The 24561-nt window shown below is 40.0% G+C and overlaps 3 protein-coding genes across 5 annotated transcripts in view; 1 reads left to right on the forward strand and 2 right to left on the reverse strand.

Moving 5' to 3' along the window:
* The window catches only part of LOC114668452 (cadherin-related family member 3-like), a 44453-nt gene extending 41925 nt beyond the window's left edge, over positions 1–2528 (reverse strand). Inside the window, exons 1-2 of the mRNA XM_051921202.1 lie at positions 2098–2528; positions 918–1117 (exon numbers count right to left, since the gene is read on the reverse strand). Of these exons, the coding sequence (XP_051777162.1) occupies positions 918–1117; positions 2098–2143 (246 nt within the window). The 5' untranslated portion in view covers positions 2144–2528. The remainder of the gene's footprint in view (positions 1–917; positions 1118–2097) is intronic.
* Positions 2529–5243: 2715 nt separating this feature from the next.
* On the reverse strand, positions 5244–21278 carry thoc7 (THO complex 7). Of its 2 annotated transcripts, none has more exons than XM_028824764.2 (8): positions 21082–21278; positions 15746–15863; positions 14150–14277; positions 12081–12167; positions 11074–11131; positions 7112–7178; positions 6940–7009; positions 5244–5601 (listed from the first exon to the last, which is right to left on the reverse strand). In XM_028824764.2, the coding sequence occupies exons 1-8, from the start codon at positions 21098–21100 to the stop codon at positions 5534–5536; spliced, it is 615 nt and encodes a 204-aa protein (XP_028680597.1). In that variant the 5' UTR covers positions 21101–21278; the 3' UTR covers positions 5244–5533. The 2 variants fall into 2 exon arrangements, with proteins under 2 accessions (XP_028680597.1, XP_028680595.1); XM_028824762.2 differs by lacking the exon at positions 21082–21278 and adding an exon at positions 20597–20740.
* Positions 21279–21525: 247 nt separating this feature from the next.
* LOC114668300 (ataxin-7) overlaps positions 21526–24561 on the forward strand; it is a 90264-nt gene continuing 87228 nt past the window's right edge. For both annotated transcript variants that reach the window (XM_028823960.2, XM_028823962.2), the window contains exon 1: positions 21526–21701. The gene's annotated coding sequence lies outside the window, so the exon portion shown is untranslated. The remainder of the gene's footprint in view (positions 21702–24561) is intronic.

Below are 24561 nucleotides of genomic sequence, written 5' to 3' on the forward strand. Positions count from 1 at the left end.
ATTTCAGGGAGCGGGGCCACCTTGACATATAGTGGGAGGACCACCCCTTCCTGTAATTCCCAGCATACAGCAGGAGGATTGCCCCCTTCCTGTAATTCACAGTATACACTGGGAGGACCACCCCCTTTCTGTAATTCCCAGCATACAGCAGGAGGGCCGCCCCCTTCCTATAATTCCCAGGCAGAGGGTCAGTCACTGCGTTTGATGAACTTTCATTATTTTTCAGGGAGTGAGTGTGAGAGCAGCTGAGAGTTTGTGTGTGTAAGAGATTGAGTGACTGTGTTAATATGCGAGACAGAAACAGAGAAAGTGAGTAAGTAAAGGAATACATGTAAGAACAAGGGAATGAGACTGTGAATGAGTGAGCAAAGAAGTGAAATGGTAAACAGGTATATGAGCAAGCAAACGGGTCACTCACAGAAAGACAGGACAGATGAGTGAGACAGTGAAAGAGTTAATGAGCGAATGTGTGAGGAAGTGCATTAAGGAGTATGAAAGTCGGTACAAGAGTGAGACAGTGAAAGAGTGAATAAGTGAGATAGTGAACAAGGGACTGAGCAAGATGGAGTGAGTGAATAAATAAGTGTGCAAGTGAATGTGTGTGTCAGCAAGTTGGAAAACAAGTGAGAATAAATGCCACGAGACATAAACAGAAAGTGAGTGAGACAAAGAGAGCGTGTGAGTAAGAGATGAGTGTCCAAATGAGTCTCGGCCCCCACATCTCTATTCACACCGAGCTGCGCTGCGAGTAGGAACCCATCGTGGAAGAAAGGAGGATTGGTACATGAAAGACATTTATTCATTTCTTATTAGATGGCTGCCCTCCCAGTTCAGGTGCAAGTCACCATCTACCCTCGCCATGGACCACCCCGCCATCTCTAGAGCCACTAATAGGGCACCAACACACAGAACTTTACACTCCACTGGCTGGCAGCACTGGAAGCAATGAAGAACGGGTGGTATGCGGGGCTGGCATTGACGATGACAGGGTTTCCATTCAGAGTGGCGCCAGCAGGCACGGAGACGTTGATGGAAGCCACCGATGTCCCACCAGGAGAGTTCTCGGCGATGGTCTTGATTAGAGGGTCCACAGTTACAGTCAGGGCACTGAAGACATCTACAGGAAGAGGAGAGCAGGAAGATGGCACAGCAAAGGGGGAGTTTAGAGAGATGGACAAAAAAACCAGGATAAGAGACCTGGAAACAGCAGCCCACCCACTCGGAAAAATCTCAGCAGTAACAGCTGGACCAGGACATGCAACTGAGCCTGCAGTCCAGTGTTTTCCACAACAGGAAATACCGACTTGTAAAGCATAACAAAAAAAATTATAAAAATGTCCATTCCTTCCTACCATGAAAAATGCCCTGGAGTACCAAAAGTATGCTGTGTGATGTCGACACAAACATGGCATATAGCAGGGCAGGGCCTTTGCTGACCTTCCTAGATAAAGCCTCACCCCAAGGCAGCCAGTCCCCAACTACCATCTGCACACTTCAGCCTAAGCAATCCCTAAAATGGGAAGCAGGAATTAAAATTACAAAACTCAGATTCCCAAAAATATCAAAATGCCTCACACGGGGGAGAGAAACCATGGAACTCTGAAATGCAGAGAGTCAAAAAAATATCAAAAGGGCCAAATAAATCTGTGTGTTATATAGCACCTTTCCCATCTCTCTGTCTAGCTACTTATTTTATAGTGCGTTTCATCTGTGGCTGTTACTGTGTGTAGCAGCTCTCCCTTCTGTCTGTTATATAATGCGTTTCCCTTCTTTGCCTGAATCTCTCTCTATTATGGAGTGCCTTTCCTATCTGTCTATTATATAGTGCCACTCATATCGATATCGATGCCTTGTCCATTACTATTATATAACACCTGTATTAAATTGTACCCTTCCTGTCTATGTACCTATTATATAGTGCCTTTCATACCCATCTATTGATTAATACCTTTTCCATCTCTTTTTATATAACGCCTTTTTCCCTGATCTGTCCAGGTCTCTGTTTGATTCGCTCGGACTGCTCTTTCCCAACATGCACCTTCTCCTCTCGCCTGTTCCCGGCCTCTAATATCCCACTGACTGAATAGGAGGACTCACCGGAGGGCAGAGCCAGACAAATGACAACAAGAAGCCGCTTCCACATAGTGTCCCGGGACTCGGTCCGCCGTGGTCCAGGTCTGCCTGGGTGTGTTTGTTACTCGCCGGTTTCTAGGTGTTACGGGGGCACCTGCCCACACCACTTTGTGCTCCTCGGAGTGTCACAGAGACGTTTCCCTACGGCGCCCTGGCTGGCAGTTTAGGTGTATTGAGTTTCATTGCCAAACAGGAATATCAAGTGAGATTGAGAATCGGCTGGTTTGAAGTTCCTTCTTCTTTGTGAGGATACAGAAAAATGAGCTCCACATGAAGTGTTAACACCTCCATCAGCCTTAAACCGCCACATTCTCAAGATTAGGAACCACTCAGGAAGAAGAGCTTCTGTGTGATAAAGAACTTGGACTTCAATCCACAAAGACGTTACATTCATATCCCACCTCTGCCACCAACAGGGGTTGCTGTACTTCTAACAGAACATGAATGAGCGACTCGCCAGGCGCACTCTTTTCATACACATGAAAGCTCTCATTTTGAGAGTCGACATCTTCCTGCTACAACCATCAGGATAGACTGGGATTCACATAAAAGCAGAACACATTAAGGTCTTCTAAATGTAAATGTAATGGTACATCACCATCACTCCGACGAGAGGCATCAACCATAAACCCAACCTGAGCACCAGAAGGCCAACCGGAACCCACAGAGGCACAGGGAGAACCGACAAACTCCACACAGCTGATTTCTGGGCAGGGACTAGCATCAAAGTCTCTGGAGAACTCGGGTGGTCATGCCAAGTAACAGACCATTTAGATACAGAAATTCAAAGAGTCATCCATGACACGCAACACAGGATTTTTACTGGAGACCACCGAGGGGGGAAAAAAAAAAAAAAAAAAAAAGTCTCCTGTAAATCAAGTATGTGCAGCAGTTTGGATATGAAGCTCCTCCAATAAGCAGCACAGTGCTGTGAGAAAGTATTTGCCCCCTTCCTGATTGCCTCTACACATCTGTTACAACAAATGGCTTCAGGTCTTTAGACTAATATTAGCAATATATTTTATTTATATAGTGCCTTTCCCATGCTCAAGGCACAGAGTTTAAGAAGGAATGTCAGGATATACAGTATATAGCATTGTACTAAACCAGATAAATAAAGATTAATTAAAGGAACCAAAAGAAACACGGAACACCACTGCTAGACGGACACTTAACATATTTAAATAATAAAGTTAACCAGCACTTGTATTGCCCAAGTGAAATCTCCACTGCCGTCTTTGTATTGTTGATTGGCGAAATTTGCAGCAAATTTTCTGGATTTGTTTTGCTCAATTTTTACTTGAAAATTCATCAAGTGAGCCAGCTTAGGCAAACTATTTTTTTCTCCTAGCGCCCCATGATGCTTTGCAAGGCCAGCATGTCCCCACAGAGCTGAAACAGCCGATGCCGTTTCTGTGGAGTGACCATCACTGATGGACTGAAGTGGACACAACACGTCTTGGCGGTTCACCAGCACGTTCGCCGTCACTGCACGCCTTTCTCCATCAGGTCCCATGAACTTCTACAGCTGCACTGTGGAGTCCATCCTCATGTCCCAGGTGCCATCTGTGCAGGACATAACAGGACATGCAAAAAATCCGAAATAAAAAAAAATCAACAGCAAGGCAGGAGGAAAAAAAAAAACAAAACTGTGCTTTCACTAAAGACCACTAGAGGGGGGTATAAACCCACAGCAATTCAGTGAAAGGATGTTTCTATTTATAAAGTGCAATAAATTTCAAATGTCACAAAGGACAGGGTATTGAAAATGTCACCCAGTTTTAAAGATGGCTGTAGATTTTTCTTCACTGTGTCACAGAGCCACTTAGCAGGGGGCTCTGACAGCTCCTGGATGGTTAATTTACACTAAAAATGACACCCATCGTCAGTTTAGGCCCAGAGAGGTCAGAAAAAGACCTTGGATCTTGCATAGTGCTTTACATAAAGAGGTGGGAGCCACTTCAACCACCAACATGCAGCATCCACCTGGCAGATATCTGGCGCCAGTATGCTCACCACCCATGAGCTATTAGGTGGTGAAGAGATGAGAGACACGGTCAGCCAACTTGGGACACTTGAGATACAACTGCTGGCATTTCTTTGATTTTTACAATTTGATCCCGAGCAGATGAAGTGACTCGCTTGTAGTCACGCAGTGTTAATAGCTGGGATCTGAACCCACAACTTCAGGGGTTGATACCCAAAGCCTTAACCGCTACACCACACTACCCGCCTTAATATCGATCAGTTCAAATCTACTGATCAATATTATGAGAGGAAGAAATGGATCATGTTACCTATTTAACAGTTATTTGTTCTTCAATATTGGCAATGCAATTGGTTAAGTGGGCTTTCAAAAATGGTTCAAGATTTGTCCATGCTGCTGTAGCTACAAGTCCTGTCTTTGGATCTTTGAGTGTGCTCCTCCATCAGTCCTCTCAGACTCGTACAGGTGCACAGTGGTGGCCATCCACGTAGGCTATATCAAATCCTAATGTGGGACAAGCGTGCAAAGCACTGCAGAGGGTGGTGAAGGCGGCACAGAGTGTGACTGGCACCCAGCTGTCTTCCCATCAGAACAAATACAAGATGCAATCATTGAGAATGAAAGGCGTCAGATATCCACGCAGCTGCTTTTCTTACTCTTCCCCTCCGAGCCACTGGTTGATTCAGAGACAGTTTCTATCCACACATTGGAAGATTACAGACAAGTCGATAACCAAAAAATCACCAAAGCATCTTTCAAACGAATATACCGCATTTACTGGTGAACTTCTGCACTAAATATTTTTCTGGAGATTTGCTGTGCGGCCAGTTTAGATGAAGTCCCCCCCACCCCCAGCACCCCATGATGCTTTTCAAGGTCAGTGATACATCACAGCGCTGCAGCCACGCACAGAGTCGCATGTACAAACTGTACGTGCGCCCCACCTCACATTTTACACTGCATGTCTGATGTCTTCACTCTTTCTGGATTTGCACCCCACGTGTGTAAAAAAAAAAACAAAAAAAAAAACCACACTTGCATAAAGTATTTACATTTAAGGGGTAAATTAGCGGAGATTAATCTGAAAAACATAACAAAAAATGAAACCATATGACAAAACCTGAAAAACACTGAAAATGGTTTAATGGACTATGGAATTTCAATAAAATTTCAAAAAGGACTGTGAATACCAATACAGGAGCAGCAGCTCTTCTATACTCTTGACCTGTCCGCAGCACACACACAGGACTATATACAAATATAAGGGTCGGCCTTCTTCAAAGCTGAGTTTACACAAAATCCAAATGTAGTCACAACCTAACAGAAACCCAAAACTTTCTGAACCACAAGCAATGTTACCAACTGTAGGTTTCTGAACAATTTAAAAGGTACAGTGACGTGGTGAGCTTGCTTTCACTTCCCACTTTCTGTTTCCATTTGGCTTTCTTGGGACTCCTCAACTTCTGAAAATTTCTCATCATCTGTAAAATAAAGGGAAAAAAAAAAATGTAAAAGCATACCGAAATATAATATACATTTTGGGTGGGAGAGGGGATGGTAGTGGTGGTCTCATTGCATTGAAGCACGTACAGTACTTTCACTTTACGAAGTCTGCGAAGGAGACGTTTTCCACAAATGAGATACAAGTGTCGAGGGATCGGAGAGGAAAGCAGATGTTAACTTCTGGTACTGTAAATCCCATACAGTTTCAAAATGCGTTGTCCTCAGTACCGGTATACTGCACAACCCTGGTCTTAAAACAGCTTTACAAGATCTGCAGCGTCTTTCTAGCGATATATGGCAGCTCATACATGACGGCCAGGCCTTTATTTATTTTCTGCTGCTTTTGCTGTTGTGGTTTTTCAAGCTGCAGTTCTACCTCACGTTAGGTGACTGAAGTTGTACTGTGCAGAAACACGGGTTCACTTTACATCTATACCTACCGTATGTATGTACACAACCCCCCCAACCACCACCATACGGCTTGTAGTTCATGTGGAGAGTTTCTGTGAAAGCTGTAACATCGGTCTTACAATTTCTGAAAGCTGGTGTGTTATATAACAGCACTCTGATGCCGACTCGCCTCATCACACTTTTCACTTTGCTAGTACCTGCTCTTACTTACATTGTAGGTGTCCTTCCCTTTCTCCCCCCACGCTTGTTGTCACTGTGCTTGTATCGTTCTGTGTGCTGCTTTAACAAACTCACATCCACAAGTTGTAATGTTGGCAGAAAGTTCAACCAGAACCAACTTCGTTCTTTTTCTCAATTGTTAGTAATGTGTGGGCTTTCATTTCTAGGAATGCCTCTTCCTATTTTTTGATTGAGAACATCTACTGTCATCAATGAAAGGAAGGCCGCCTGTTCAGAGAACAGAAACTTTCCTTCCTTTTCCAAAATTTTGTCCCCACATGAAGTTTAAATCTGGCCTGAGCCTCAATGAAGCTCTGTGGTCCAAAATCTTTTTAAACAATTTGAAAATGACTGACTGACTAAATGAAAACAAGTTTTATTACTAATGCTTTTTGCAGTGGAGTTAACAGACTATTCTGACGTGCCAACCAACTACTGAAATTGATAAAAGTCGCCTTTTACCCCTCTTGTGATATCCCCATTGAGTCTGTTAGGCACCTCACTTTACTCACCTTCACTACAGTGTCATGATGAACTAATTAAAGCCGATGCTACAATGCTCCTAGAAGATCTATTATATAACACAAATATGTACATACAATATAATTTATTGAAAATATCTCAGTAAGTTTCTCTTAATTTTAAATGAGAAAATAAAAGGAATAATTTCTCTTTTGTATACTTACTTTCCAGAGTTTGCTGAAGTTCATGGATGGTGCTCAATAGGACGTGAAACTGTTTCTTTCTCAATTCCAGCTAAGTACATAAAGACAACAGGAAAACAGCAAATTGTTAAGTTCAAAATACATTTCATAAATCAGGCACAGGGAGACAGGCTACAGTAGACATCTTGGGTACCTTTTCTTCTACGCTTTCTTTTATATGGCAGAGGCGCTGCAGTTCTTTGTCAAGGGCTTCAAGCTGTCTGCAAGGACAAAATACATTTTAAATAAGAAGAAGAAAAATCCACTTGCATTTTTTCAAGATGACTTTATTAATTGTTCTTCCAGAGTATTACCATTTAGATAGATAGATGTGAAAGGCACTATATAATAAATAGATAGACAGACATGAAAGGCACAGGATGACAGACAGACAGACATACATGAAAGGCACTGCATGATAGATATGGAAGGTACTATATAATTAATAAATAGACAGACATAAAAGGCACCAGATGATAGACAGATAGAATATTTATTTAACAATCTATTATATAGTGCCTTCCATATCTATCTATGTATCCACCTATCACATTTTTATGTGCAAAATTCAATAATGAACTCCAAGGTAGTGTATTGTGTGTATTTGGTTTGCAAACACAAAACAATTTTAACAGCAGTATTCCCTTTACATAGTAGCAGTTAAAATATTTCTTGCAAATCTCAACTTAAACATGAATGTAATCAAATCAAATATAAAACCAAAGCTATTTGCCACTGACAGGGCGTTAACGTTTTATCTCGTTTGTCACCCTCCGAGTCCAGAGCCACGATCACAACATTATAACAGGCACCTTCAGGCACGAGCAACAGCAAGTTAACATTTGTAAATCGGTTTTCTTTTTTATCTGAACAGATGCCAGCAGAAACATTCTCTTTTATCAGGGAGCAGCATAAGCAGTCTTATGTTCAGTAGCAACTCTTTGAGGGCTGAATATTTTCCCCAAAAAACTCAGTTTTCTGAAAAGCGCACAAAGCAACGGTTTCACACATTAATCAACATAAAACGTCTGTTGCTGCCCGTTTGCAGCGGCTCAACAGCGAGCAGGAATGCACGGTGGGCTGGCTCCTGGCTGTCTTTGTGAGAGACAATATGGTTTATACCTCCTGTCATCGTAAGCGTCTGTACTCCAAGGCGAATGTTGCCATTGGTGCATCAGCTACACGAACGTGTTCAGCACCACGATCAGCTAATGCCAGTACCTCACTTTCGTTTTCGACCTACATCCCCAGATCACTTGCATCAAAATCGGAGTCTGATAAATCTGAGTCAGATTCAGCGATAATATGAAAAAAAATTTGCTTTCAGCACTCCCTTTGGTGTCTCTCCACATGCCATTTTAGAAGCTGTTTGCTCGTCTCTACTCATGCATGTCAAATCAACAAAGCTAACTTTCCTTCTAGCAAAAGCATATCGAAAAGTGCTGTAACAAGAACATTACCAATCTCTATTGATCGCTAGTGAGACTGCGGCTTTCAAAATAATAACAACAACAAAAATTGTGTTAACGCGCGATCAAATAATTGTTGGCATTAATTAATTAATGCATTAACACAATAATAACACTAACTTGCTCAGCCCTACTTTTTAAAGAAGTCTAATAAATAAATCCATACATAATTATTATAAACAAACAAATGACAAACACACATGAAACACATAAAGAAAGAAAATGTTTGACTTGTCTAAAGTTAAAAAGGAGCAGTCTCAGTCCAACTCTATAAAGTTGCATTGCCACTTTTATAAAGGAGCCCCCGTCACATTTCTTGACACACTTTTGCCAAATAATAATGAGATATCCTATTTACAAAGCATACTAACAAAATGAAAACCTCATGACACTCTACACGCCTTTCCTTAAAAATGATTCTATACACCTACATTATTTAGATGTCACACACACTTTTTCACTACATATATGGAGGTATCTACAGCAAGACCCTTTCACATCCAATGTGGCAGCTACTTATAAACGTTTTGCACCTAAAGGTGTGCTGGTAACATTCGACTGTATTTTTGATCCCTTAGCATTACCGGGAAGGTCAGAAAACTTGGACTCGGCACCAGATACTGCAACGTGCATGCTGTACAGTTTATAATTATACTGACATTAAACTGCCATTTACCGTGAGAAGCTCTCACCGAGACATAATATTTAAAAGGCAAACTAAAAAACTTTTACACTATACACTTCTTTCCATAAAAATTACTCAATCTACACACATACACACACCTACAATATATATTATATACACAGTTTTCCACTACATATACAGTAAGTATGTTACCGCTAAAGTGCAGAAATCAGTTATTCTACAGATTATCTAGGTAATGTGCAGATTAACTAGGGTGATCCGTTAAAGTGCCGAAAATGGTTTCATTTCTCAAATTACCTAGATAATCTGCAAATTACCTACTAGGCACTCAAAGTGAAAATAAGATCTTTGTTGGAACAACAGCAACGTTTCTTTACGCTTAGATTAACATAATGCTATTTATTTTTCGATATCTAAAGAATCAAGTTAATACAATCAAACAATCAACAAATTAGTTGATAGAATCAATCATCAATCAATTAAAAAACTATAATACAAAGAATCAAACGGTTTAAAATATTATTAAAATTAAGGAAATGAATTTGCAAAACATATGATAAAATTATGCTTACTTATTAGTGCAATCTAAAGATTGGTGACACTATGAATTACATAGCAATTGGTTTTTGCGACAAGCACGTCTCTTTGTGGTACATTTAGATTTGCAGTCACATTTTCTGAAACCCTGCCCAGTACCAAGGGATTGTTTTATTGCTGTTTGACATAAAGATATTTCTACAGCAGGGACATCTTCTTTCGTTAAAAATCTCTTTGCAAACACTGAATTCAGATTTTGCATACAATTGTTTTAAAATACCTGTTTTAGTACCAAGTTTATAAAAGCCATCCTCTGTTTTACTAAGAACCACAGCTAAAATCGAGCGGGCATCAGTTTTTGCTCTGTCTACTTTGGGTACTTTAATTCTCACAGTGACATCTTCATCGACATTTGGGGGCTCTGCATTAGAAACTGCTAACATTTTCTTTGCTTGCTTTTCTAAACCTTTCTTGGCTTCATCACGCTGTATTTTCTGATCCATATTCTTTCTGCTTTAAAAAAAATCACGACACAAATTCACGTGCTAACAGGCAGAAACAAATTTGAAAACAGAATTAGCTATGCTACGCACCGGCAACCGACGCAAATTATGAGAAATAAAAACAACCGGCGATGACATGACGCTGGCGAAACCAAACTAAAAGTGGAGGGAGAGGGGGAAGGAGTAGGGAAAGGAAATGAGAGAAACAAACTTTTGAACTTTAACGATACGGAAGCCGTTAATGTACACATTACCTAGGTAAAATGAGGAAAACTCTTAATTCTGCACGTTAGCGGAGCAAATCAGTTAATCTGCAGATTAGCTAGGTAATGTGCACATTAACAGCTTTCGAGCTTTAGCGGTAACATATACACAAGAACATTTGAAGAATTTTATGTAAAAACTAGCTGTGTAAGCCTGTGCAATAAAAAGCCCGGGGTCCTAGAAACTATGGAAATCATCAGAAAACAAACTGAAATATAGAGATGTCAGGTAATTGAAAGGAACGACTGTGTGTCTCTCTCTAGGAGGATTTGTTTTGCCGATGTGCTCACTTCGCTTGTGCATTAGCGGCGGGATGAATAGTAAAAGGGATACCATTTCGCTGATGATAGCAGCAAAGCGACTTTGTCTTTCTTTGGTGGTTTCGTTTTCCTGATGTGCTCACCTCGCTTGCGTTATCAGCGGCTAAGCGAGTTTTCTGTTTCCTCGGAGGTGGAGCTCTTACCACGACTCCACCTCTCACTTCGGGCCGGACAGACAGACACACACACTTCCACACAGACATTTATATATAAGATTAGGCCCCATGCTATAAAAACTGGTTTTAAGTATGATCATGCATATAAACATCCAACGCTCACGGAAAACTATCAGTAAAGATGTATTCTTAATAAGTGACTGCAATGTTAACAGTCTCCAAAACGCATCAAGAATTTGGAAATAAAGCTGCATTACTTACTTTAGTGTCTCGTGCCTGTCTGGATGCTGCTGAATTACCTTTGCTAAAGCATCGTATTCTGTGGGAAACAGAATGAAGAAAATAAAGATGAGTTTGGACAAAGGGAAGCGAGGATGAAGTTACACATGCAAAAGAAAAGCATCTAAGAGTTAAATGTATTAAAAACAGAAATGGCCCACTCCTGTACGCTCTCAGTTTGTGTTTAACGTGTTCAAGTCCAACTCGCTATTACAGAAAATACTTCAAAATTTATCTGCAGAAAAGGGAAAGACACAGACTCCCCCACTACAGTATGTAACAGATAGGATAACAAGGACTTTAGTAATGTATGCCAACAGATCTAACACTAGAAAATGAAAGAGAATACATAACTTAACAAGTGTCAAGAAACTGTATTATTTCTTTCCATACACTAGAGCAACTGTCCATTCAAAGACATTACTTTTCCAATTTCTTATTGGCTGAGTAGGATTTCTAACTAAAGCAAGCCTGATGCAACACATACAAGAGAACAGTAAGAAATGGATAACTTGTGTAACGTGTTATGAAAAAAAGACATGAAACTGTTGTGCACACTGAAAAAAACGCAGAGCAATCCCTTTTAATGAAGCACCTAATGGTGTCGGTGGGCTCCCAGTTCAGCACAACTGACTGCAGAAGAAGGACAGACGACTCAAAACAACGTTCATGTATTTCTTTGAAAGGAGAACATAAGAAGCTGTAAACATTAAAATGAATAAGAACATTCCAGTCATGACTAAAGATGAAACAATTATCTATCTTATCTACGTATGTCACATTTTGCATTCCTGTACTCTAATACTTTTTATTTTAGAAATGCAAATGACAAATGCAAATTTCAAACAATTAAATAAACATGTACTTTTTCCATACTAAAGCCAGTGATATTTACTATATGGCTGTCTAACCAAAATACTGTAAAGCTGTTACAAAAATGCTACATAATGCAGCATTACTAATCAAATCTTTAAGCAGGCAGCTCTTACCCTGTCTATTCTTCCGTATTCTCTTTGCTTGAAGAATTTCTCTTTTACACTCGGCTATTTTTTCATGGGCAGCTGATATACTTTGCTCTATAGAGTATTGAACAAAAAAGAAATAAAAGACCGTTTACAATGCAGAACATTATTTGTTACATATATAGAAGACAAACCTTGATTTTAATGATCAAATATGTAAGTCCGAGATTCCTACAATCAAAACATCACGATTTTCAGACAACTTGAGGGTAAACAAAAGCGGTCTCTGCAGTCGACTGTTTTTCCACACAGTTTGCTGGAGGCAGCATTACATAAACTGGAACAGGTAACCACATTTTTTGTGGTCTCCACTTTACAGGGTGGTCCAGATCTAATTATGCAATTACTGCATTTAATTAAAAGTAGATAGATACTTTATTAATCCCAAGGGGAAATTCACATACTCCAGCAGCAGCATACTGATACAAAAAACAATATTAAAGATTGATAATAATGCAGGTAAAAAAAAAAAAACAGACAATATCTTTGTATAATGTTAATATTTACCCCCCCGGGTGGAATTGAAGAGTCGCATAGTTTGGGGGAGGAACGATCTTCTCAGTAAGTTGCATAGTTAGATCTGGACCACCCTAAAGATGGTTTTTAAATAATTAACGATAACCCAGAATGATAATTAAGGCTTTTATTGCTGTATTTGCCATCAGCTCTGTCCATTTTCTTGTGCAGGTTTGTCCCACGTGTTCCCCGGATGGAGTTATCATTGGCACTGTGGACACCACATACAGCGCAGTGTTCAAAAAATACAAGAACATGCTGTTCAAGAAAACCAATCATGCTAAAGCTAATGTCTAGTTTTAAATGTAAATATACATTGAATAAAAATCTAAATTTCCCCTTGGGATTAATAATGTTAATCTAACGTATCCAAGATACTGTCAGTAAGATAATTACTACCTTTTGTTATGTAGCTATATTTTTGTTTGGAGTGGTATCAAATTTCACTATTAAGAAACTTTAATCTGTGATCCTGTGTGTCTGTTGAATGAACCTTTTAATATTATAAAAGAAACCTTTAAACTGGATGTGAGCTACGGCTTTAAAATAAATTCATCAAGATGAACAGATTGTTTTATTTGTTCTTCATGGCTCAGGTGGCGATCAAAACTCCACACAGTATTACATTCTACAGCTTAAGGACATCCACCTTTCCACACTTGTACTTCACACAGCAATGGTGTTCTAACAGCCCAGTATCTCAGAAGGGCAGTCTGGTGACAAGTAGCCCTGACCCATCAGTGTCCCCTGCCCAGTCCTTATGATGTTAAGCTTACTCAGCTACTCTTTAATGGCTGTTATTACCAGACACTTCCTAAACCATTGCATGTTCTCTACCTCAGGGTTGAGGACCACTTTTCAACCAAAACAGTTTGGACAGCGTCAGTACTATTTAACATGTGGCTGAATGTGATTGGTCACATTATTAATTATTTAACATGCGGCTGAATGTGATTGGTCACATTATTAATTATAATAGTGGAGTGCACGCTTATGCCAAAAGGTTTTTGTAAACTTTTGATTTTTACTATAAACAATATCTGATTTGCTTTCACTGTCTTTGTACAGGTTGTAATTTCACAATAAAGCTCAAAACAAATTCTGACATGACTTGTCTTAGTCTTTTGTGATTTTAAAAAATGAAACCATCATTTTAACAGGGGCATGTAGACTTGTAATATCCACTGTATAATCACAGGACAATCTGGTGGCAAGACCCTACCGTACAAGGAGCTTTAATGGTAAATGGTGACTGAGCGGACAGACATGCTGCAACCATCTGGAAAACGTCTCATTTACTTTATTAAGAGATTTGTTTTAAACATTAATGTATCCATATTATTGACAATATCTGTGCTTCTATTAAAGGTTACATTTTTCATTTACAAATGTGTAAAATCCCCAGGCTTATCAAAGAAAGTGTTCTGTACAAAAATAAAGAAAGATGAATTAAATATTTAAAAACAACAAGTATACTGTCAATCTGAAAAAAATAAGATTAAGAACTTTATGTTCTTTACCAATATCTTTGTATATTTTTTCATAGTTCTCCATTTCCTTCAAGTTCATGTCATATACAAGCAGTGTCTTCCCCATTGAGAATTCACATTGTGTCAGACTTCCTAACATCCGCTGGTATTGTGTATATCTGAAATAATAAAAAGATACACACTGCTTATAGGAAACTGGATTTTTTTTTTTTTATTTTAAACAAATGTGAAAACAATAATTATTAATAAAAAAAAAAAAATTACTGTCTAATATAGATGTGAGCAACATTGGCGCACCAAAAGGAACAGCCCTGTATCCTTTTATCTTCACTCTGGATGGATGGATAGATAGATAGATAGGCGTAGTTGGCAGGATTAGATAGATAGAACACACCAGCTCATGCCACTTACAGAAACTCTCAGGTGATCCTGCACTTATGGGTTGTATTGAAGGGGGATGAGACAGAAGACAGGAGTCAGGAGGAGAGCTTTGTTTCGTGGTGTAAAGAGAGCTGTCTGCAACGTAACATCAGCAAACAGCAAAATTACGGAACTGCTTACTGACTTCTGTCGCACTATCCAGTCAGTGTCTCCAGTCACTGTTCAGGGAGTGGATGTTGAGGTGCTGCACTCCTACAAGTAGTTAGGGGTCCACATTAATGACAAGTTGGACTGGTCTTGCAACACAGAAGGACTAGCGGAGAGAGGGCAGAGCAGACTCTTTAGTCTTGGGAGACTTAATGCAGGTACTGACATCCTTCACATCGTCTACAACTCAGTGACAGCTCGTGTGGTATGCTGGGCCGGGAACATCATTTCAAGAGGGGCTCACCGAATCAGCAAACTAATTGAAAGGGCAGGTTCAGTTATGGTGCATACTTTGGACTACCTACAGATTGTAGCAAAGGAGGGTATTAAAACAAAACCGAGTGCCATTATGAAAAATGCCTGCACATTCTCTTTGTGACAAACACACCGAGGACTTTCAACCAATGAATTATTGGGCAGAAGTGTGTCAAGAAACGCTACAGGGGCTCAATTATACAAACAGCAATACACCTGTATAGTGCCTCACTATAACCATGAATGCCAAGTCAGAAGTTTTGTTTCTTTTTAATCATTCTGGTTTGTGTGCAAGTATATATTTATTTAAAGAGCTTCTGTAAATAGCCAAATTTCCGGAAATGACAAAGTTCTACACAGCCACAACACAGCAAAGTGTGTAAAAAGTAAAGGGGTCCGAGTACTTTCTGAAGGCGCTGTACGAGGCCATCTCAGGTTTCATCTTCTCAGCTGGCCATATTTTACACAGACTGTACTGTAAACTTCCACCCTCTGGTTTTGTTTCTTTCCCTTTCCTCATGCCATATTCTTCCTTCACTATCCACCTTGGAGCATAACTGATGATGGAGCGGCATCAGAGACGTTTTGTTTTTCATTTTCTGTTTGAAACAAATTTAATTTATTCCTATACACTTAATGCGTCTCTAGTCCCAATTTCTATAATATGCCTCAATCTGAAAAGGATAAAAAGAGCAGCCGGTACTTCAGAACTACAGGGTTCAATTCTGCAACAATTCCAACATTTAAATGTTGAGTACAATCAACAAAGGCTCCAGGACCTACCCCTCCTCTTGAGAGCCGGAATTACACCATTTGATGAAGCTCTTCATGAGAACATTAATCCTTCTGTCATCCCCTGCTCCGTCCCCATCAATAAGCAGCCTTTTCCTGATTACTTCATCTATTGAGAGAGGAAAAAAATAGAAAATGGTGCTCAGTATAAAGTGACAAATACAAACAGATGGGATTTCATATTTTACATTGGAATTTACCAGCATGGATTTTTTTTTATTTGCCTGAGCTAAAGGAGACATTTAAATACAAACCACCTGAACAGATATACAAATTTGAATCTGCTTTACACATCGATGCTGATGTCTGAACAGCCACATCTTCATAGCTATTTATTTCAACTATGGTTTTTTTCTCCTTTTTAACCACATGCAAAATCTCACAGTTAGTGGACTATGTCTTCATCATTTCTCTATGAAACCCAGAAATAAGCTCATCACAATCTAATCTTTTTGGTGCACAAGAGTTACGTCAGTCTTTCACTTTTTGTTTAATTGTTTTCATGACATTTGTCTTCCCTCTGGTGCTGTGCTTAGTGCGGCCATCTCCAGGGCTGCCCCTCTCACTTCTGGCAAAGCCACCAGTGGTCACAGATCTGACGTGTTTGAGAAAATGTCCTACACGTGGTGGTAGGTAGTGAACTACTTTGATAAAAGATTTTAAGTGATTATTGTAAGGACTTCGGACACAGCAGTGAACAAGCAAGCAGCAAATGGGTTAATCACCTGCAACATGGCGGTATTTGTGCTTCATCCTCTAAAAGTTCTGGCTTTTTAGTACATTCAAAAAGTGGCAAAGTGGCATGTATGTAAGAATGTGTCTGCATTCTTAACATATGATAATATCGCTTCTCTTTGAGATGGGGCTAAACAAGAGAACACGAAAACTCCAAGTCAAGTCAGTGGTCATACAGTCAGGTCCATTGAGGCGAGAGGCAGCAGCGAAAAGCCATAGTGCTACCTCAACAGGAAACAAATTCAACTTATTCTTACTACAGTGAGGGAAATGCGTATGATCCCCTGCTGAACTTGTAAGTTTGCTCACTTACAAACAAACAGTCTCTTAATTTTTAAGGTAGTTTCATTTTAATGGAGAGACACAGAGTGTCAACCAAAAATCCAGAAGTTATTACCGTATAAACTCGCATATAAGTCGGGTCTTGAAACCCGAAAAAAATCGATCATAAGATCTGACCCTGACTTACATGTCCATTCAAAAATGCAACACTTATTTTATTTTTTACATCTTCTTGCCTTCTCCAATCTCACATCAGTTTCTCAGACACATCGAATTTTGCTGCAGCAGTGCGGTTACCAATTTCTTTTGCTACTTCAATGACTTAATTTAAAACCAGCTTCATATTTCCTTTTGATCAAACACTCCATCGTAGATAAGGGATGCTCTTACGATAAAGGTGTATAAGGGTGTGAGATACAAAAAACGCAAATCAGTGCAAACGTCACTTCAGAATAGTTCAGATATTACTCTGTGATCACGAAGGCACATTACACAGAAAACAAAAGATGGCAGTGTGCTCCGTGGTGACTCTCTCAGGTGGACATTAGCATATCATAATCTCTTGGACCAATAGCGTTAGTTTTCCACATTTGACTTGTACTACCAACCATATAAAATACCGGAAATTATACGGTAAAATCAAGCCTCGACTTATCTGCAGAAGAACTTAAACACGAGTATATACGGACATTGGGTGAAATAAATATTTGATCCACTACAACCCAGACAGAATTCTGGCTCCCACAGACTTCAATCAATCAGTCACAGATCCTCCTGATCTCAACTGGTGATGTGTATAAAGCACACCTGTCCACAGAATCAATTTCTTCCATTCCAACCTCTCCACCACCGTGGGCAACAACAAAGAGCGGTCAAAGGACGTCAGGGACAAGGCTGGAATGGGCTACAAGAAGCTTGGTGAGAAGGTGACAACTGTTGGCATGATTATTCGGAAATGAAAGAAATATAAAATGACCGTCAATTGCCCTCGGTCTGGAGCTCCATGCGAGATCTGGCCTCGTGGGGCGAGGATGATCAGGGAAAGGTGAGGGGTCAGCCCAAAACTACACACTCGTGAATGATCTGAAGGCAGTTGGGACCACCACAGTCACCAAGAACACCATTGGTAACACACCACGCCGTCATGGATTGAAATCTTGCAGAGCCCAAAAGGTCCCCCTGCTCAAGAAGGCACATCTACAGGCCCTTCTTAAGATTGCCAGTGAACCTCTGAATCATCACCAATAAAATGAAACTACCATAAGAATTAGAGACTGTTCATTTCTTTGTATGTGAGCAAACTTATAAATTCAGCAGGGGATCAAATAGTTACTTCTAGTGCACTATACATTAATTACAAATACAGCCTAAAAATTAAATGCTGCATACACAAAAAAATATAAATTTTGCAACATAAAGTGAGAAACAACATGCAATATGCAGATATGTAAAATTTACATATACAGTATACAAAGTAGGGTTGCACGGTATAGCGGTGCCAGAAAAGTACCAAAAAACCCAAAACAGTATGTAAGAACAATTCAGGATATTTGGTACCAGAAGTAAATGTCAGCCTCCATTCAAAAATCTCCCTGACATGCAGCAGAGTATCCTGGGAAAGCCAGCTAAGGCGTACCGGAGACTTCACGAAACCACATGCTTCGACACAATCGAGACTTCAAGGGGACAGCCCTACTTCCCCCAATTCATAGCTTCAACACTATTGATACTTCACTGGGGGACAACTAACCCCCAAGCACATGTTTAGACACCCACTCTATGTTATGAAGAGGGAAGTGGTGTGTAGTGCGCCCGTTATTTACTTCAGAACCGTTCTGGTACCGAGGTCCAAAAGCTGGGATCAATACCAAAATCAAAGTTTTAGTACCAATCTAACACCACTACAAAGGTTCACCTACACCGAGGACAAATTCTGTTTCTTTACTTGAGATAATTACAATCCAGACCCTCTCCTCTGCTCTCTATCCAAAACACTTGACTGTGCCGTCTCTAAGTAAGTCTCTTCCTTCCTTCTGCAGAACAGACTGCTTGATCCAAATTAGCCAGGCTTTAAGAGAGGCCATTCCACCGAAGCAGCTCTACTTACTGTCATGAACACGTTACAGCTGGCTAAGCCAACATGTCATGGGTCCTCATCCTGCTTGATCCGTCTTCTGCCTTTGACACAGACAACCATCACATCCTCTTTGCCACCCTTTCTGACCCTCGTATCACTGAACTTGCCCTCCTGTGGTTTGTGTTCTACCTCTTGGACAGATCCTACCATGTGTCTCTAATCCATAATTCCTTCAACTATGGCTTGACAACTTTTGGGTCGTGAAGAATCGTGACTCAACATTGTATTCAACGGGAAAGGGTCTTGTACGGTTTGAGAAGGGTCTCACGAAAGTGCCACCGTCGGCAGTTTAAGCAACTGACATTGCTCCGGTATTATGATTCTCCAAGGGGGAGCCCCCTCCTTGCTATTACTGTCAGTGGTGATTCTGCAAGGAAGACCAGGGACCACCAACCTCGATCTGACAGTCCTAATAAACAAGTCTTGAAGACACTAAAACAGGCAAAATTGGGTCACGAGAAAAAAAAATTATTTTGCATGTTTTCTTTTAATCTTTACTTCTATATTGTACTGTGATGCTTAGGCCTTTTTTGACTTTCCTTGCATCTGTGATTTTTTTTTCTGTCCACGACATACAGCAGGGGTCCTCAATCACAGTCCTGGAGGGCCACAGTGGCTGCAGGTTTTTGTTCTAACCCGGTTGCTCAATTAGAAAGCAATTCTTGCCAATAATTTAATTTCATGGCTTGTTAGTTCTTTAACTCTGCTATGTCAGGCAATTCTCATATCCTAGATTTTCTTCCTCTGTCTAAGGATATCATCCAAATGATTTAAAGGCTAAAATGGAGGAGTAATTCTCAGTCCTTCATTTTTTTTCTCTTCACTTTCCTTCCAAGTGTTTAATTAAACCCAATAGGGCATGATAAATACACACAGGTGTAAATGGTAACAAGCTAACTGGAGAAATGTTGGTCTCTTTTGTCATTTGCATGTTATTGCTAATTAGGACCAATTAAAAAACAAGAAAATAGCTGATTAATACTAAAATAAGCAATAAGGGTTCAAAATCTTAACAAGTGAGACAACTAAAGTGGAGCAGAATTGTTACTTGGGTAATAACTTCTTCTTATTAAGCAGTTGGGTTGGAGCAAAAACCTGCAGCCCTCCAGGACTGTGATTGAGGACCCCTGACATACAGTATGTAGAATGCCACTCTAAGTCGACATGTCCAAAGCATGTATGATGCAAATAGGACACACAACTGTAAAGGTGGGCTGAGAAAACAAACTTTTAGAATATGAAGCTTCACTTTTACATTTAACAGTATGTTACAATCAATGTTTTGTTTTTTCGTTTTTATAAACGGAGAACATGCTTGTTCTATTCTATCTTTGTGGCTAAGTGGTAGTCAACCAGACTTCCACAAGTCCCGTGACATCCATCCATCCATCCATCCATCTTCCAACCCGCTGAATCCGAACACAGGGTCACGGGGGTCTGCTGGAGCCAATCCCAGCCAACACAGGGCACAAGTCCCGTGACACCTTTTTCCTAAGTGTGACGTTTACTTGAATTTGTCGGCCTCTCTAGTAAGTCGCTTTGGAATAAAGCGCCTGCTAAGTAAACACTTGTAAATGGTAGACTTTGTTCAAATGTATCTGGAAGACGCAATGTCTCCGAGAATATCGGCACATTTTATACGACATTTCCTATGCTGGGCACTGCAACAGAAACGGCGACAGCCTTACCTGAATACAAACTTCTGATAAAGTCGGACACGTTCATTTGCCTTGACTGAAGCATACCTTTGAAATTCACGTAACGAAATGAATCAAACCCACAGATTAGGGAGTACATGACTCCGGCTTGCAGCTTCGAGTCCTTAACGCCTAAAAACCACGCGACTTAAAGAGAGATGGCATCATTCGCGACCACACAAACCTCCATTCTCCGTCAATTTCCTGAACCCGTTTTTCTCCCTGAAAAAGCAAAGATTTCCATGAAGGGCACAAATCCTGGACGGGACACGTTTGTCAACCTCCACTTACAAAGGCGAATTTAGCATGTCCCTTCTCCGTAACGATACGAATATGGCCTGTTCGAGAACTCTGCCTTAGTTGTTTTTTTTTTTCGCGTTTACAAGACTTCATTCAATCTGCACTGCAACCACATAAAATCGACGAGCGACGGCTCGTTTTACTCGTTCGGCGCCACACAACGTGGATATGCTTACCATCTGTTACGGCCCCCATCGCCTGGCGTATATGCAACTGCAACGGAGACTCTCAACTTAAGAAATGTAATAACCTAACGTGTTAAACAATAGAAGTAACTCTCAAAGTCGCTATTGGCTGTCGAGCGTCGTTCCCGGGAGTTACGCGACTGTCGTAACGCAACACTGCCTTAAGCTAGCGAAGAGCCAAAATGAAGACTGTTTCACATATATTAAGGCGACTCATAGCTTCTAGACTGTAGTATTACCCAACACTAGAGCCAAGATGGCAACCAATCCGACGCGTTCCCACAGGTCGCACAAAATGTCTGCCGTACCAGTTACAGTTTCACTAAAACACTTCAGAAATGTTGTTAAAGAGGATCCAAAATGGCGGTGTATTGTCACGAGTACGGCGCCTGCGTGGTGACGTCAGAAGAAGCTCGACGTAATGCTCCCAGAATTCAATCTGGTAAACAGACATGGAAGCGCCTGCTGAAGACCTTTACAGTCCCTGAGCACTGCAATTGCCTTTTTTTTCTTTCTGACCCACGTTTTCTTGTTCTCAGCCGCGGCCTCGTCCTAGAAACGGGTCGTCTTTCGAATCAGACGGTTACCCCGTGCAAGCTTGTCATACACAGGTAAGAGAAAATGAAAGTTCCGTCTCTTTATAGTGCACAACAATTGCCTTTTTCTTCAAAACAGAAAGTGCTACGTAAGAATGTACAAGAAATCACTGCTGCAAAAGGCACATTTCGTTTTCTTTTACATTGCAGATATACTTTACATTAAGATGTCTTTGTATTTTTTTTGTAATGTTATTTCAATAATAACGTAAGCAGCCTTGATGACATTACTATGTATTTCAAAACTCTTTTATGGCCAGAGTTGCTGTTCGAAACATGCAATTTAAGTAAATGCAATTGCTCTCCGGATGTACAAAAAGGGCACAATTCGTAAAAAGGGGAGCAAAATTGATTGATAGGAAGCACAGTTTACATTCAAAATATTTTGAGTAAGTGTGGCCTGTAGACCCCCTTTACTAATACCTTAAGCTGCCGCAAATAAATAGCGGGTTAACCTGGAAGCGTGGCAAAGATTTGTTGCCTGAAGTGTAACAACAATTAAAAGTATTTCAAAGTCGAGGGTTTGCCCCGGAAAGACAACTGAATTAGATAACTGAAGTGACGGACTCGCTTTATACAAAGGACCGACGGCCTTTGACAAACATGATGGTGTGCTTTTGGAGCAGTACGTTTGAGACCTGCTGGAATTGAGACACCGTGCTGTTCAGTTTCGATTCTGGAGGGCCGCATTGACTGCAGTATTTTGTTCCAATCAATTTCTTTCTCAGTATTCTCTTTGCTGCTTTGGAAAAGTCTTACTGAAATGTGCGGCTTGTTAGCGCTCAGGGTATTCCATTTCGGGCTTTTCTAAGAAAAAAGTCCAAACAGAAATGTATTTGTCACATACAAATTATACATACATTACAATATTTAGTGTAGTGGTGATTTTCTCTGTCCACGATAAATGTGGAATGCGCCTGGAAGTCCTCCCGTACAATGCATTTATCCTGCATAGAGTGTTTGATTTATGTGTCTACGACTTGAAGCTGTAAGAAAGTGGTGACCGAATGTAAAGTTGTAGAATCTCAGTCTTCAAGTTTAGTTTTAATTTTCTGTTTAAATGTTTTTAATTTTTATAAATGCAGAACTTACTTGTTCTGTTCTAGCTCTTATGTTCTCTTTTGTGTCAAAGTGGTCGTCAACTGTCCTTCCTGGATCCTTCCCTGAAGTCTTGCGACACCTGTTTCTAAGCAGTCCCCCAGACTGTTTACTCGAATATGTCGTCCTCTCTAGTCTGTCGCTTTGGAATGCAATGTCTACTGAGTAAATCAATGTAGATGATCGACTTTGTTCAGAAGGAACTGGAAGACACTCTTGTCTTTGAGAATAGTGGCACATCATTTTATATGGGCATTGCCATCAAGATCGAACAAAAGTGGTGACAGCCTTATCTGAATATGTACTTCTGATAAAATTGGAAACATTCTGTTGCTTTTATCCAAGCATACATTTGTAGTGCACTTAACGAAATTACCTTGATAAAATAAACCACATATTAGGGAGAAAGTTTTAGTGGTTTAACTCCAAAACTGAGCATTTAAGACGCATATAAAAGGACAGTAAGAATAATGACTGTTAATGTTAATAAAAAAACTAGGGGGCTTTGCCCCCTGCTCGCTTTGCTCGCCAACCCCTGTGTTTGGTTTTCCGGATACACACTTTTAAGATTTGTTTTTCTTTGAATTGTTGCTATTTCATTAGTTTCACTTTTATTTCGGAACTTCTGTAAAAACAATATTTGTAATCTTGCGAGTCCCAATATGCTGAATCTTTTTAATGAGGTCAGGACAGGTTTCTCTGTTTGGAATTTCAGCACAGACAAAACGATCGACATCATCAGCAGTTAATATTTTTTTTTTTTACAAAGTAAAAAAGTAAGTAGAGTTCTGCATTGGACTCCTTCTGTAAAGTCGTGCTATTTTCCTCTCTCAGTTCCAAAAGTACAGGGGGTTACCAAGGTGATACCCCAGCTTTTGTCTAGGTTTTTGTACAAGGGCTGGACAGAACGTTTTTAACTCCTGGGGTAAATGTAGCTTTTTAAATAAGCAGACAGATAAATATATATACACTAACAAAGTAACCAATAAATGCATGTGCGGTAAACTCTGTTTTTGAAATTCTCAAGATTCTTTATTTGTCACATGCATAGTTATACAGGACAACACGCAGTGAAATGCATCCTGATCTGCTTATCAAAAACTGTGCAAAGTTAGAAGAATATCAGTTAAATTAACAAAAAGGCATAGATTGAAAGATAACAGTATAGTAGAACATAATAAATAACTAAATTATGTGAATAAAGTAGAATTAAGTGTTAAGGTGCAATAGTGTAGAAATTATTGTGCAAAAGCAAAGTTAGACTGGTGCATAGTTAAATGAGGCAGTTTGTTTGTTTGTGCTACTGCGATCTTTACTTTCTTTTTTATATTTTCTAATTTTCCTACTTTCATATCCTTTAACTTTCTCCACATGTGTATAGTGCCGGTTTTTTTTTTTTTTTTGAGACTTTCTAATTTCACTGGTGTCATCGTCTCTAACCTGCTCTGCATGTGTTTAGCGTCAATGTTTGTAAACGTCTTTATGAAGTTCTAGTTTGTCATTTTACTCATTGTCTTTTAATTCTGAGCCGTACAGTACAATACATAGAACAGAATAAATCCTCAATACAATATAAAAATAAAAATTCTAGAAGTACGGAGTAGAATTTCACGTTAGATGATATCACATAATATGATTTGGATTTGTTTTAAGTCCTGGAGACCTCATTCATCAAGCTGCCTCCCCCATTTTGCCATTCCACATCTGAAATTGCGCTAATCCGATGAAAGAACCCCTCATTCCCACGTCCCCATTCATCAGGGATGACTTTACCTTA

Source organism: Erpetoichthys calabaricus, chromosome 18, assembly GCF_900747795.2.
Source record: "Erpetoichthys calabaricus chromosome 18, fErpCal1.3, whole genome shotgun sequence".
Taxonomy (NCBI): Eukaryota; Metazoa; Chordata; class Cladistia; order Polypteriformes; family Polypteridae; genus Erpetoichthys; species Erpetoichthys calabaricus.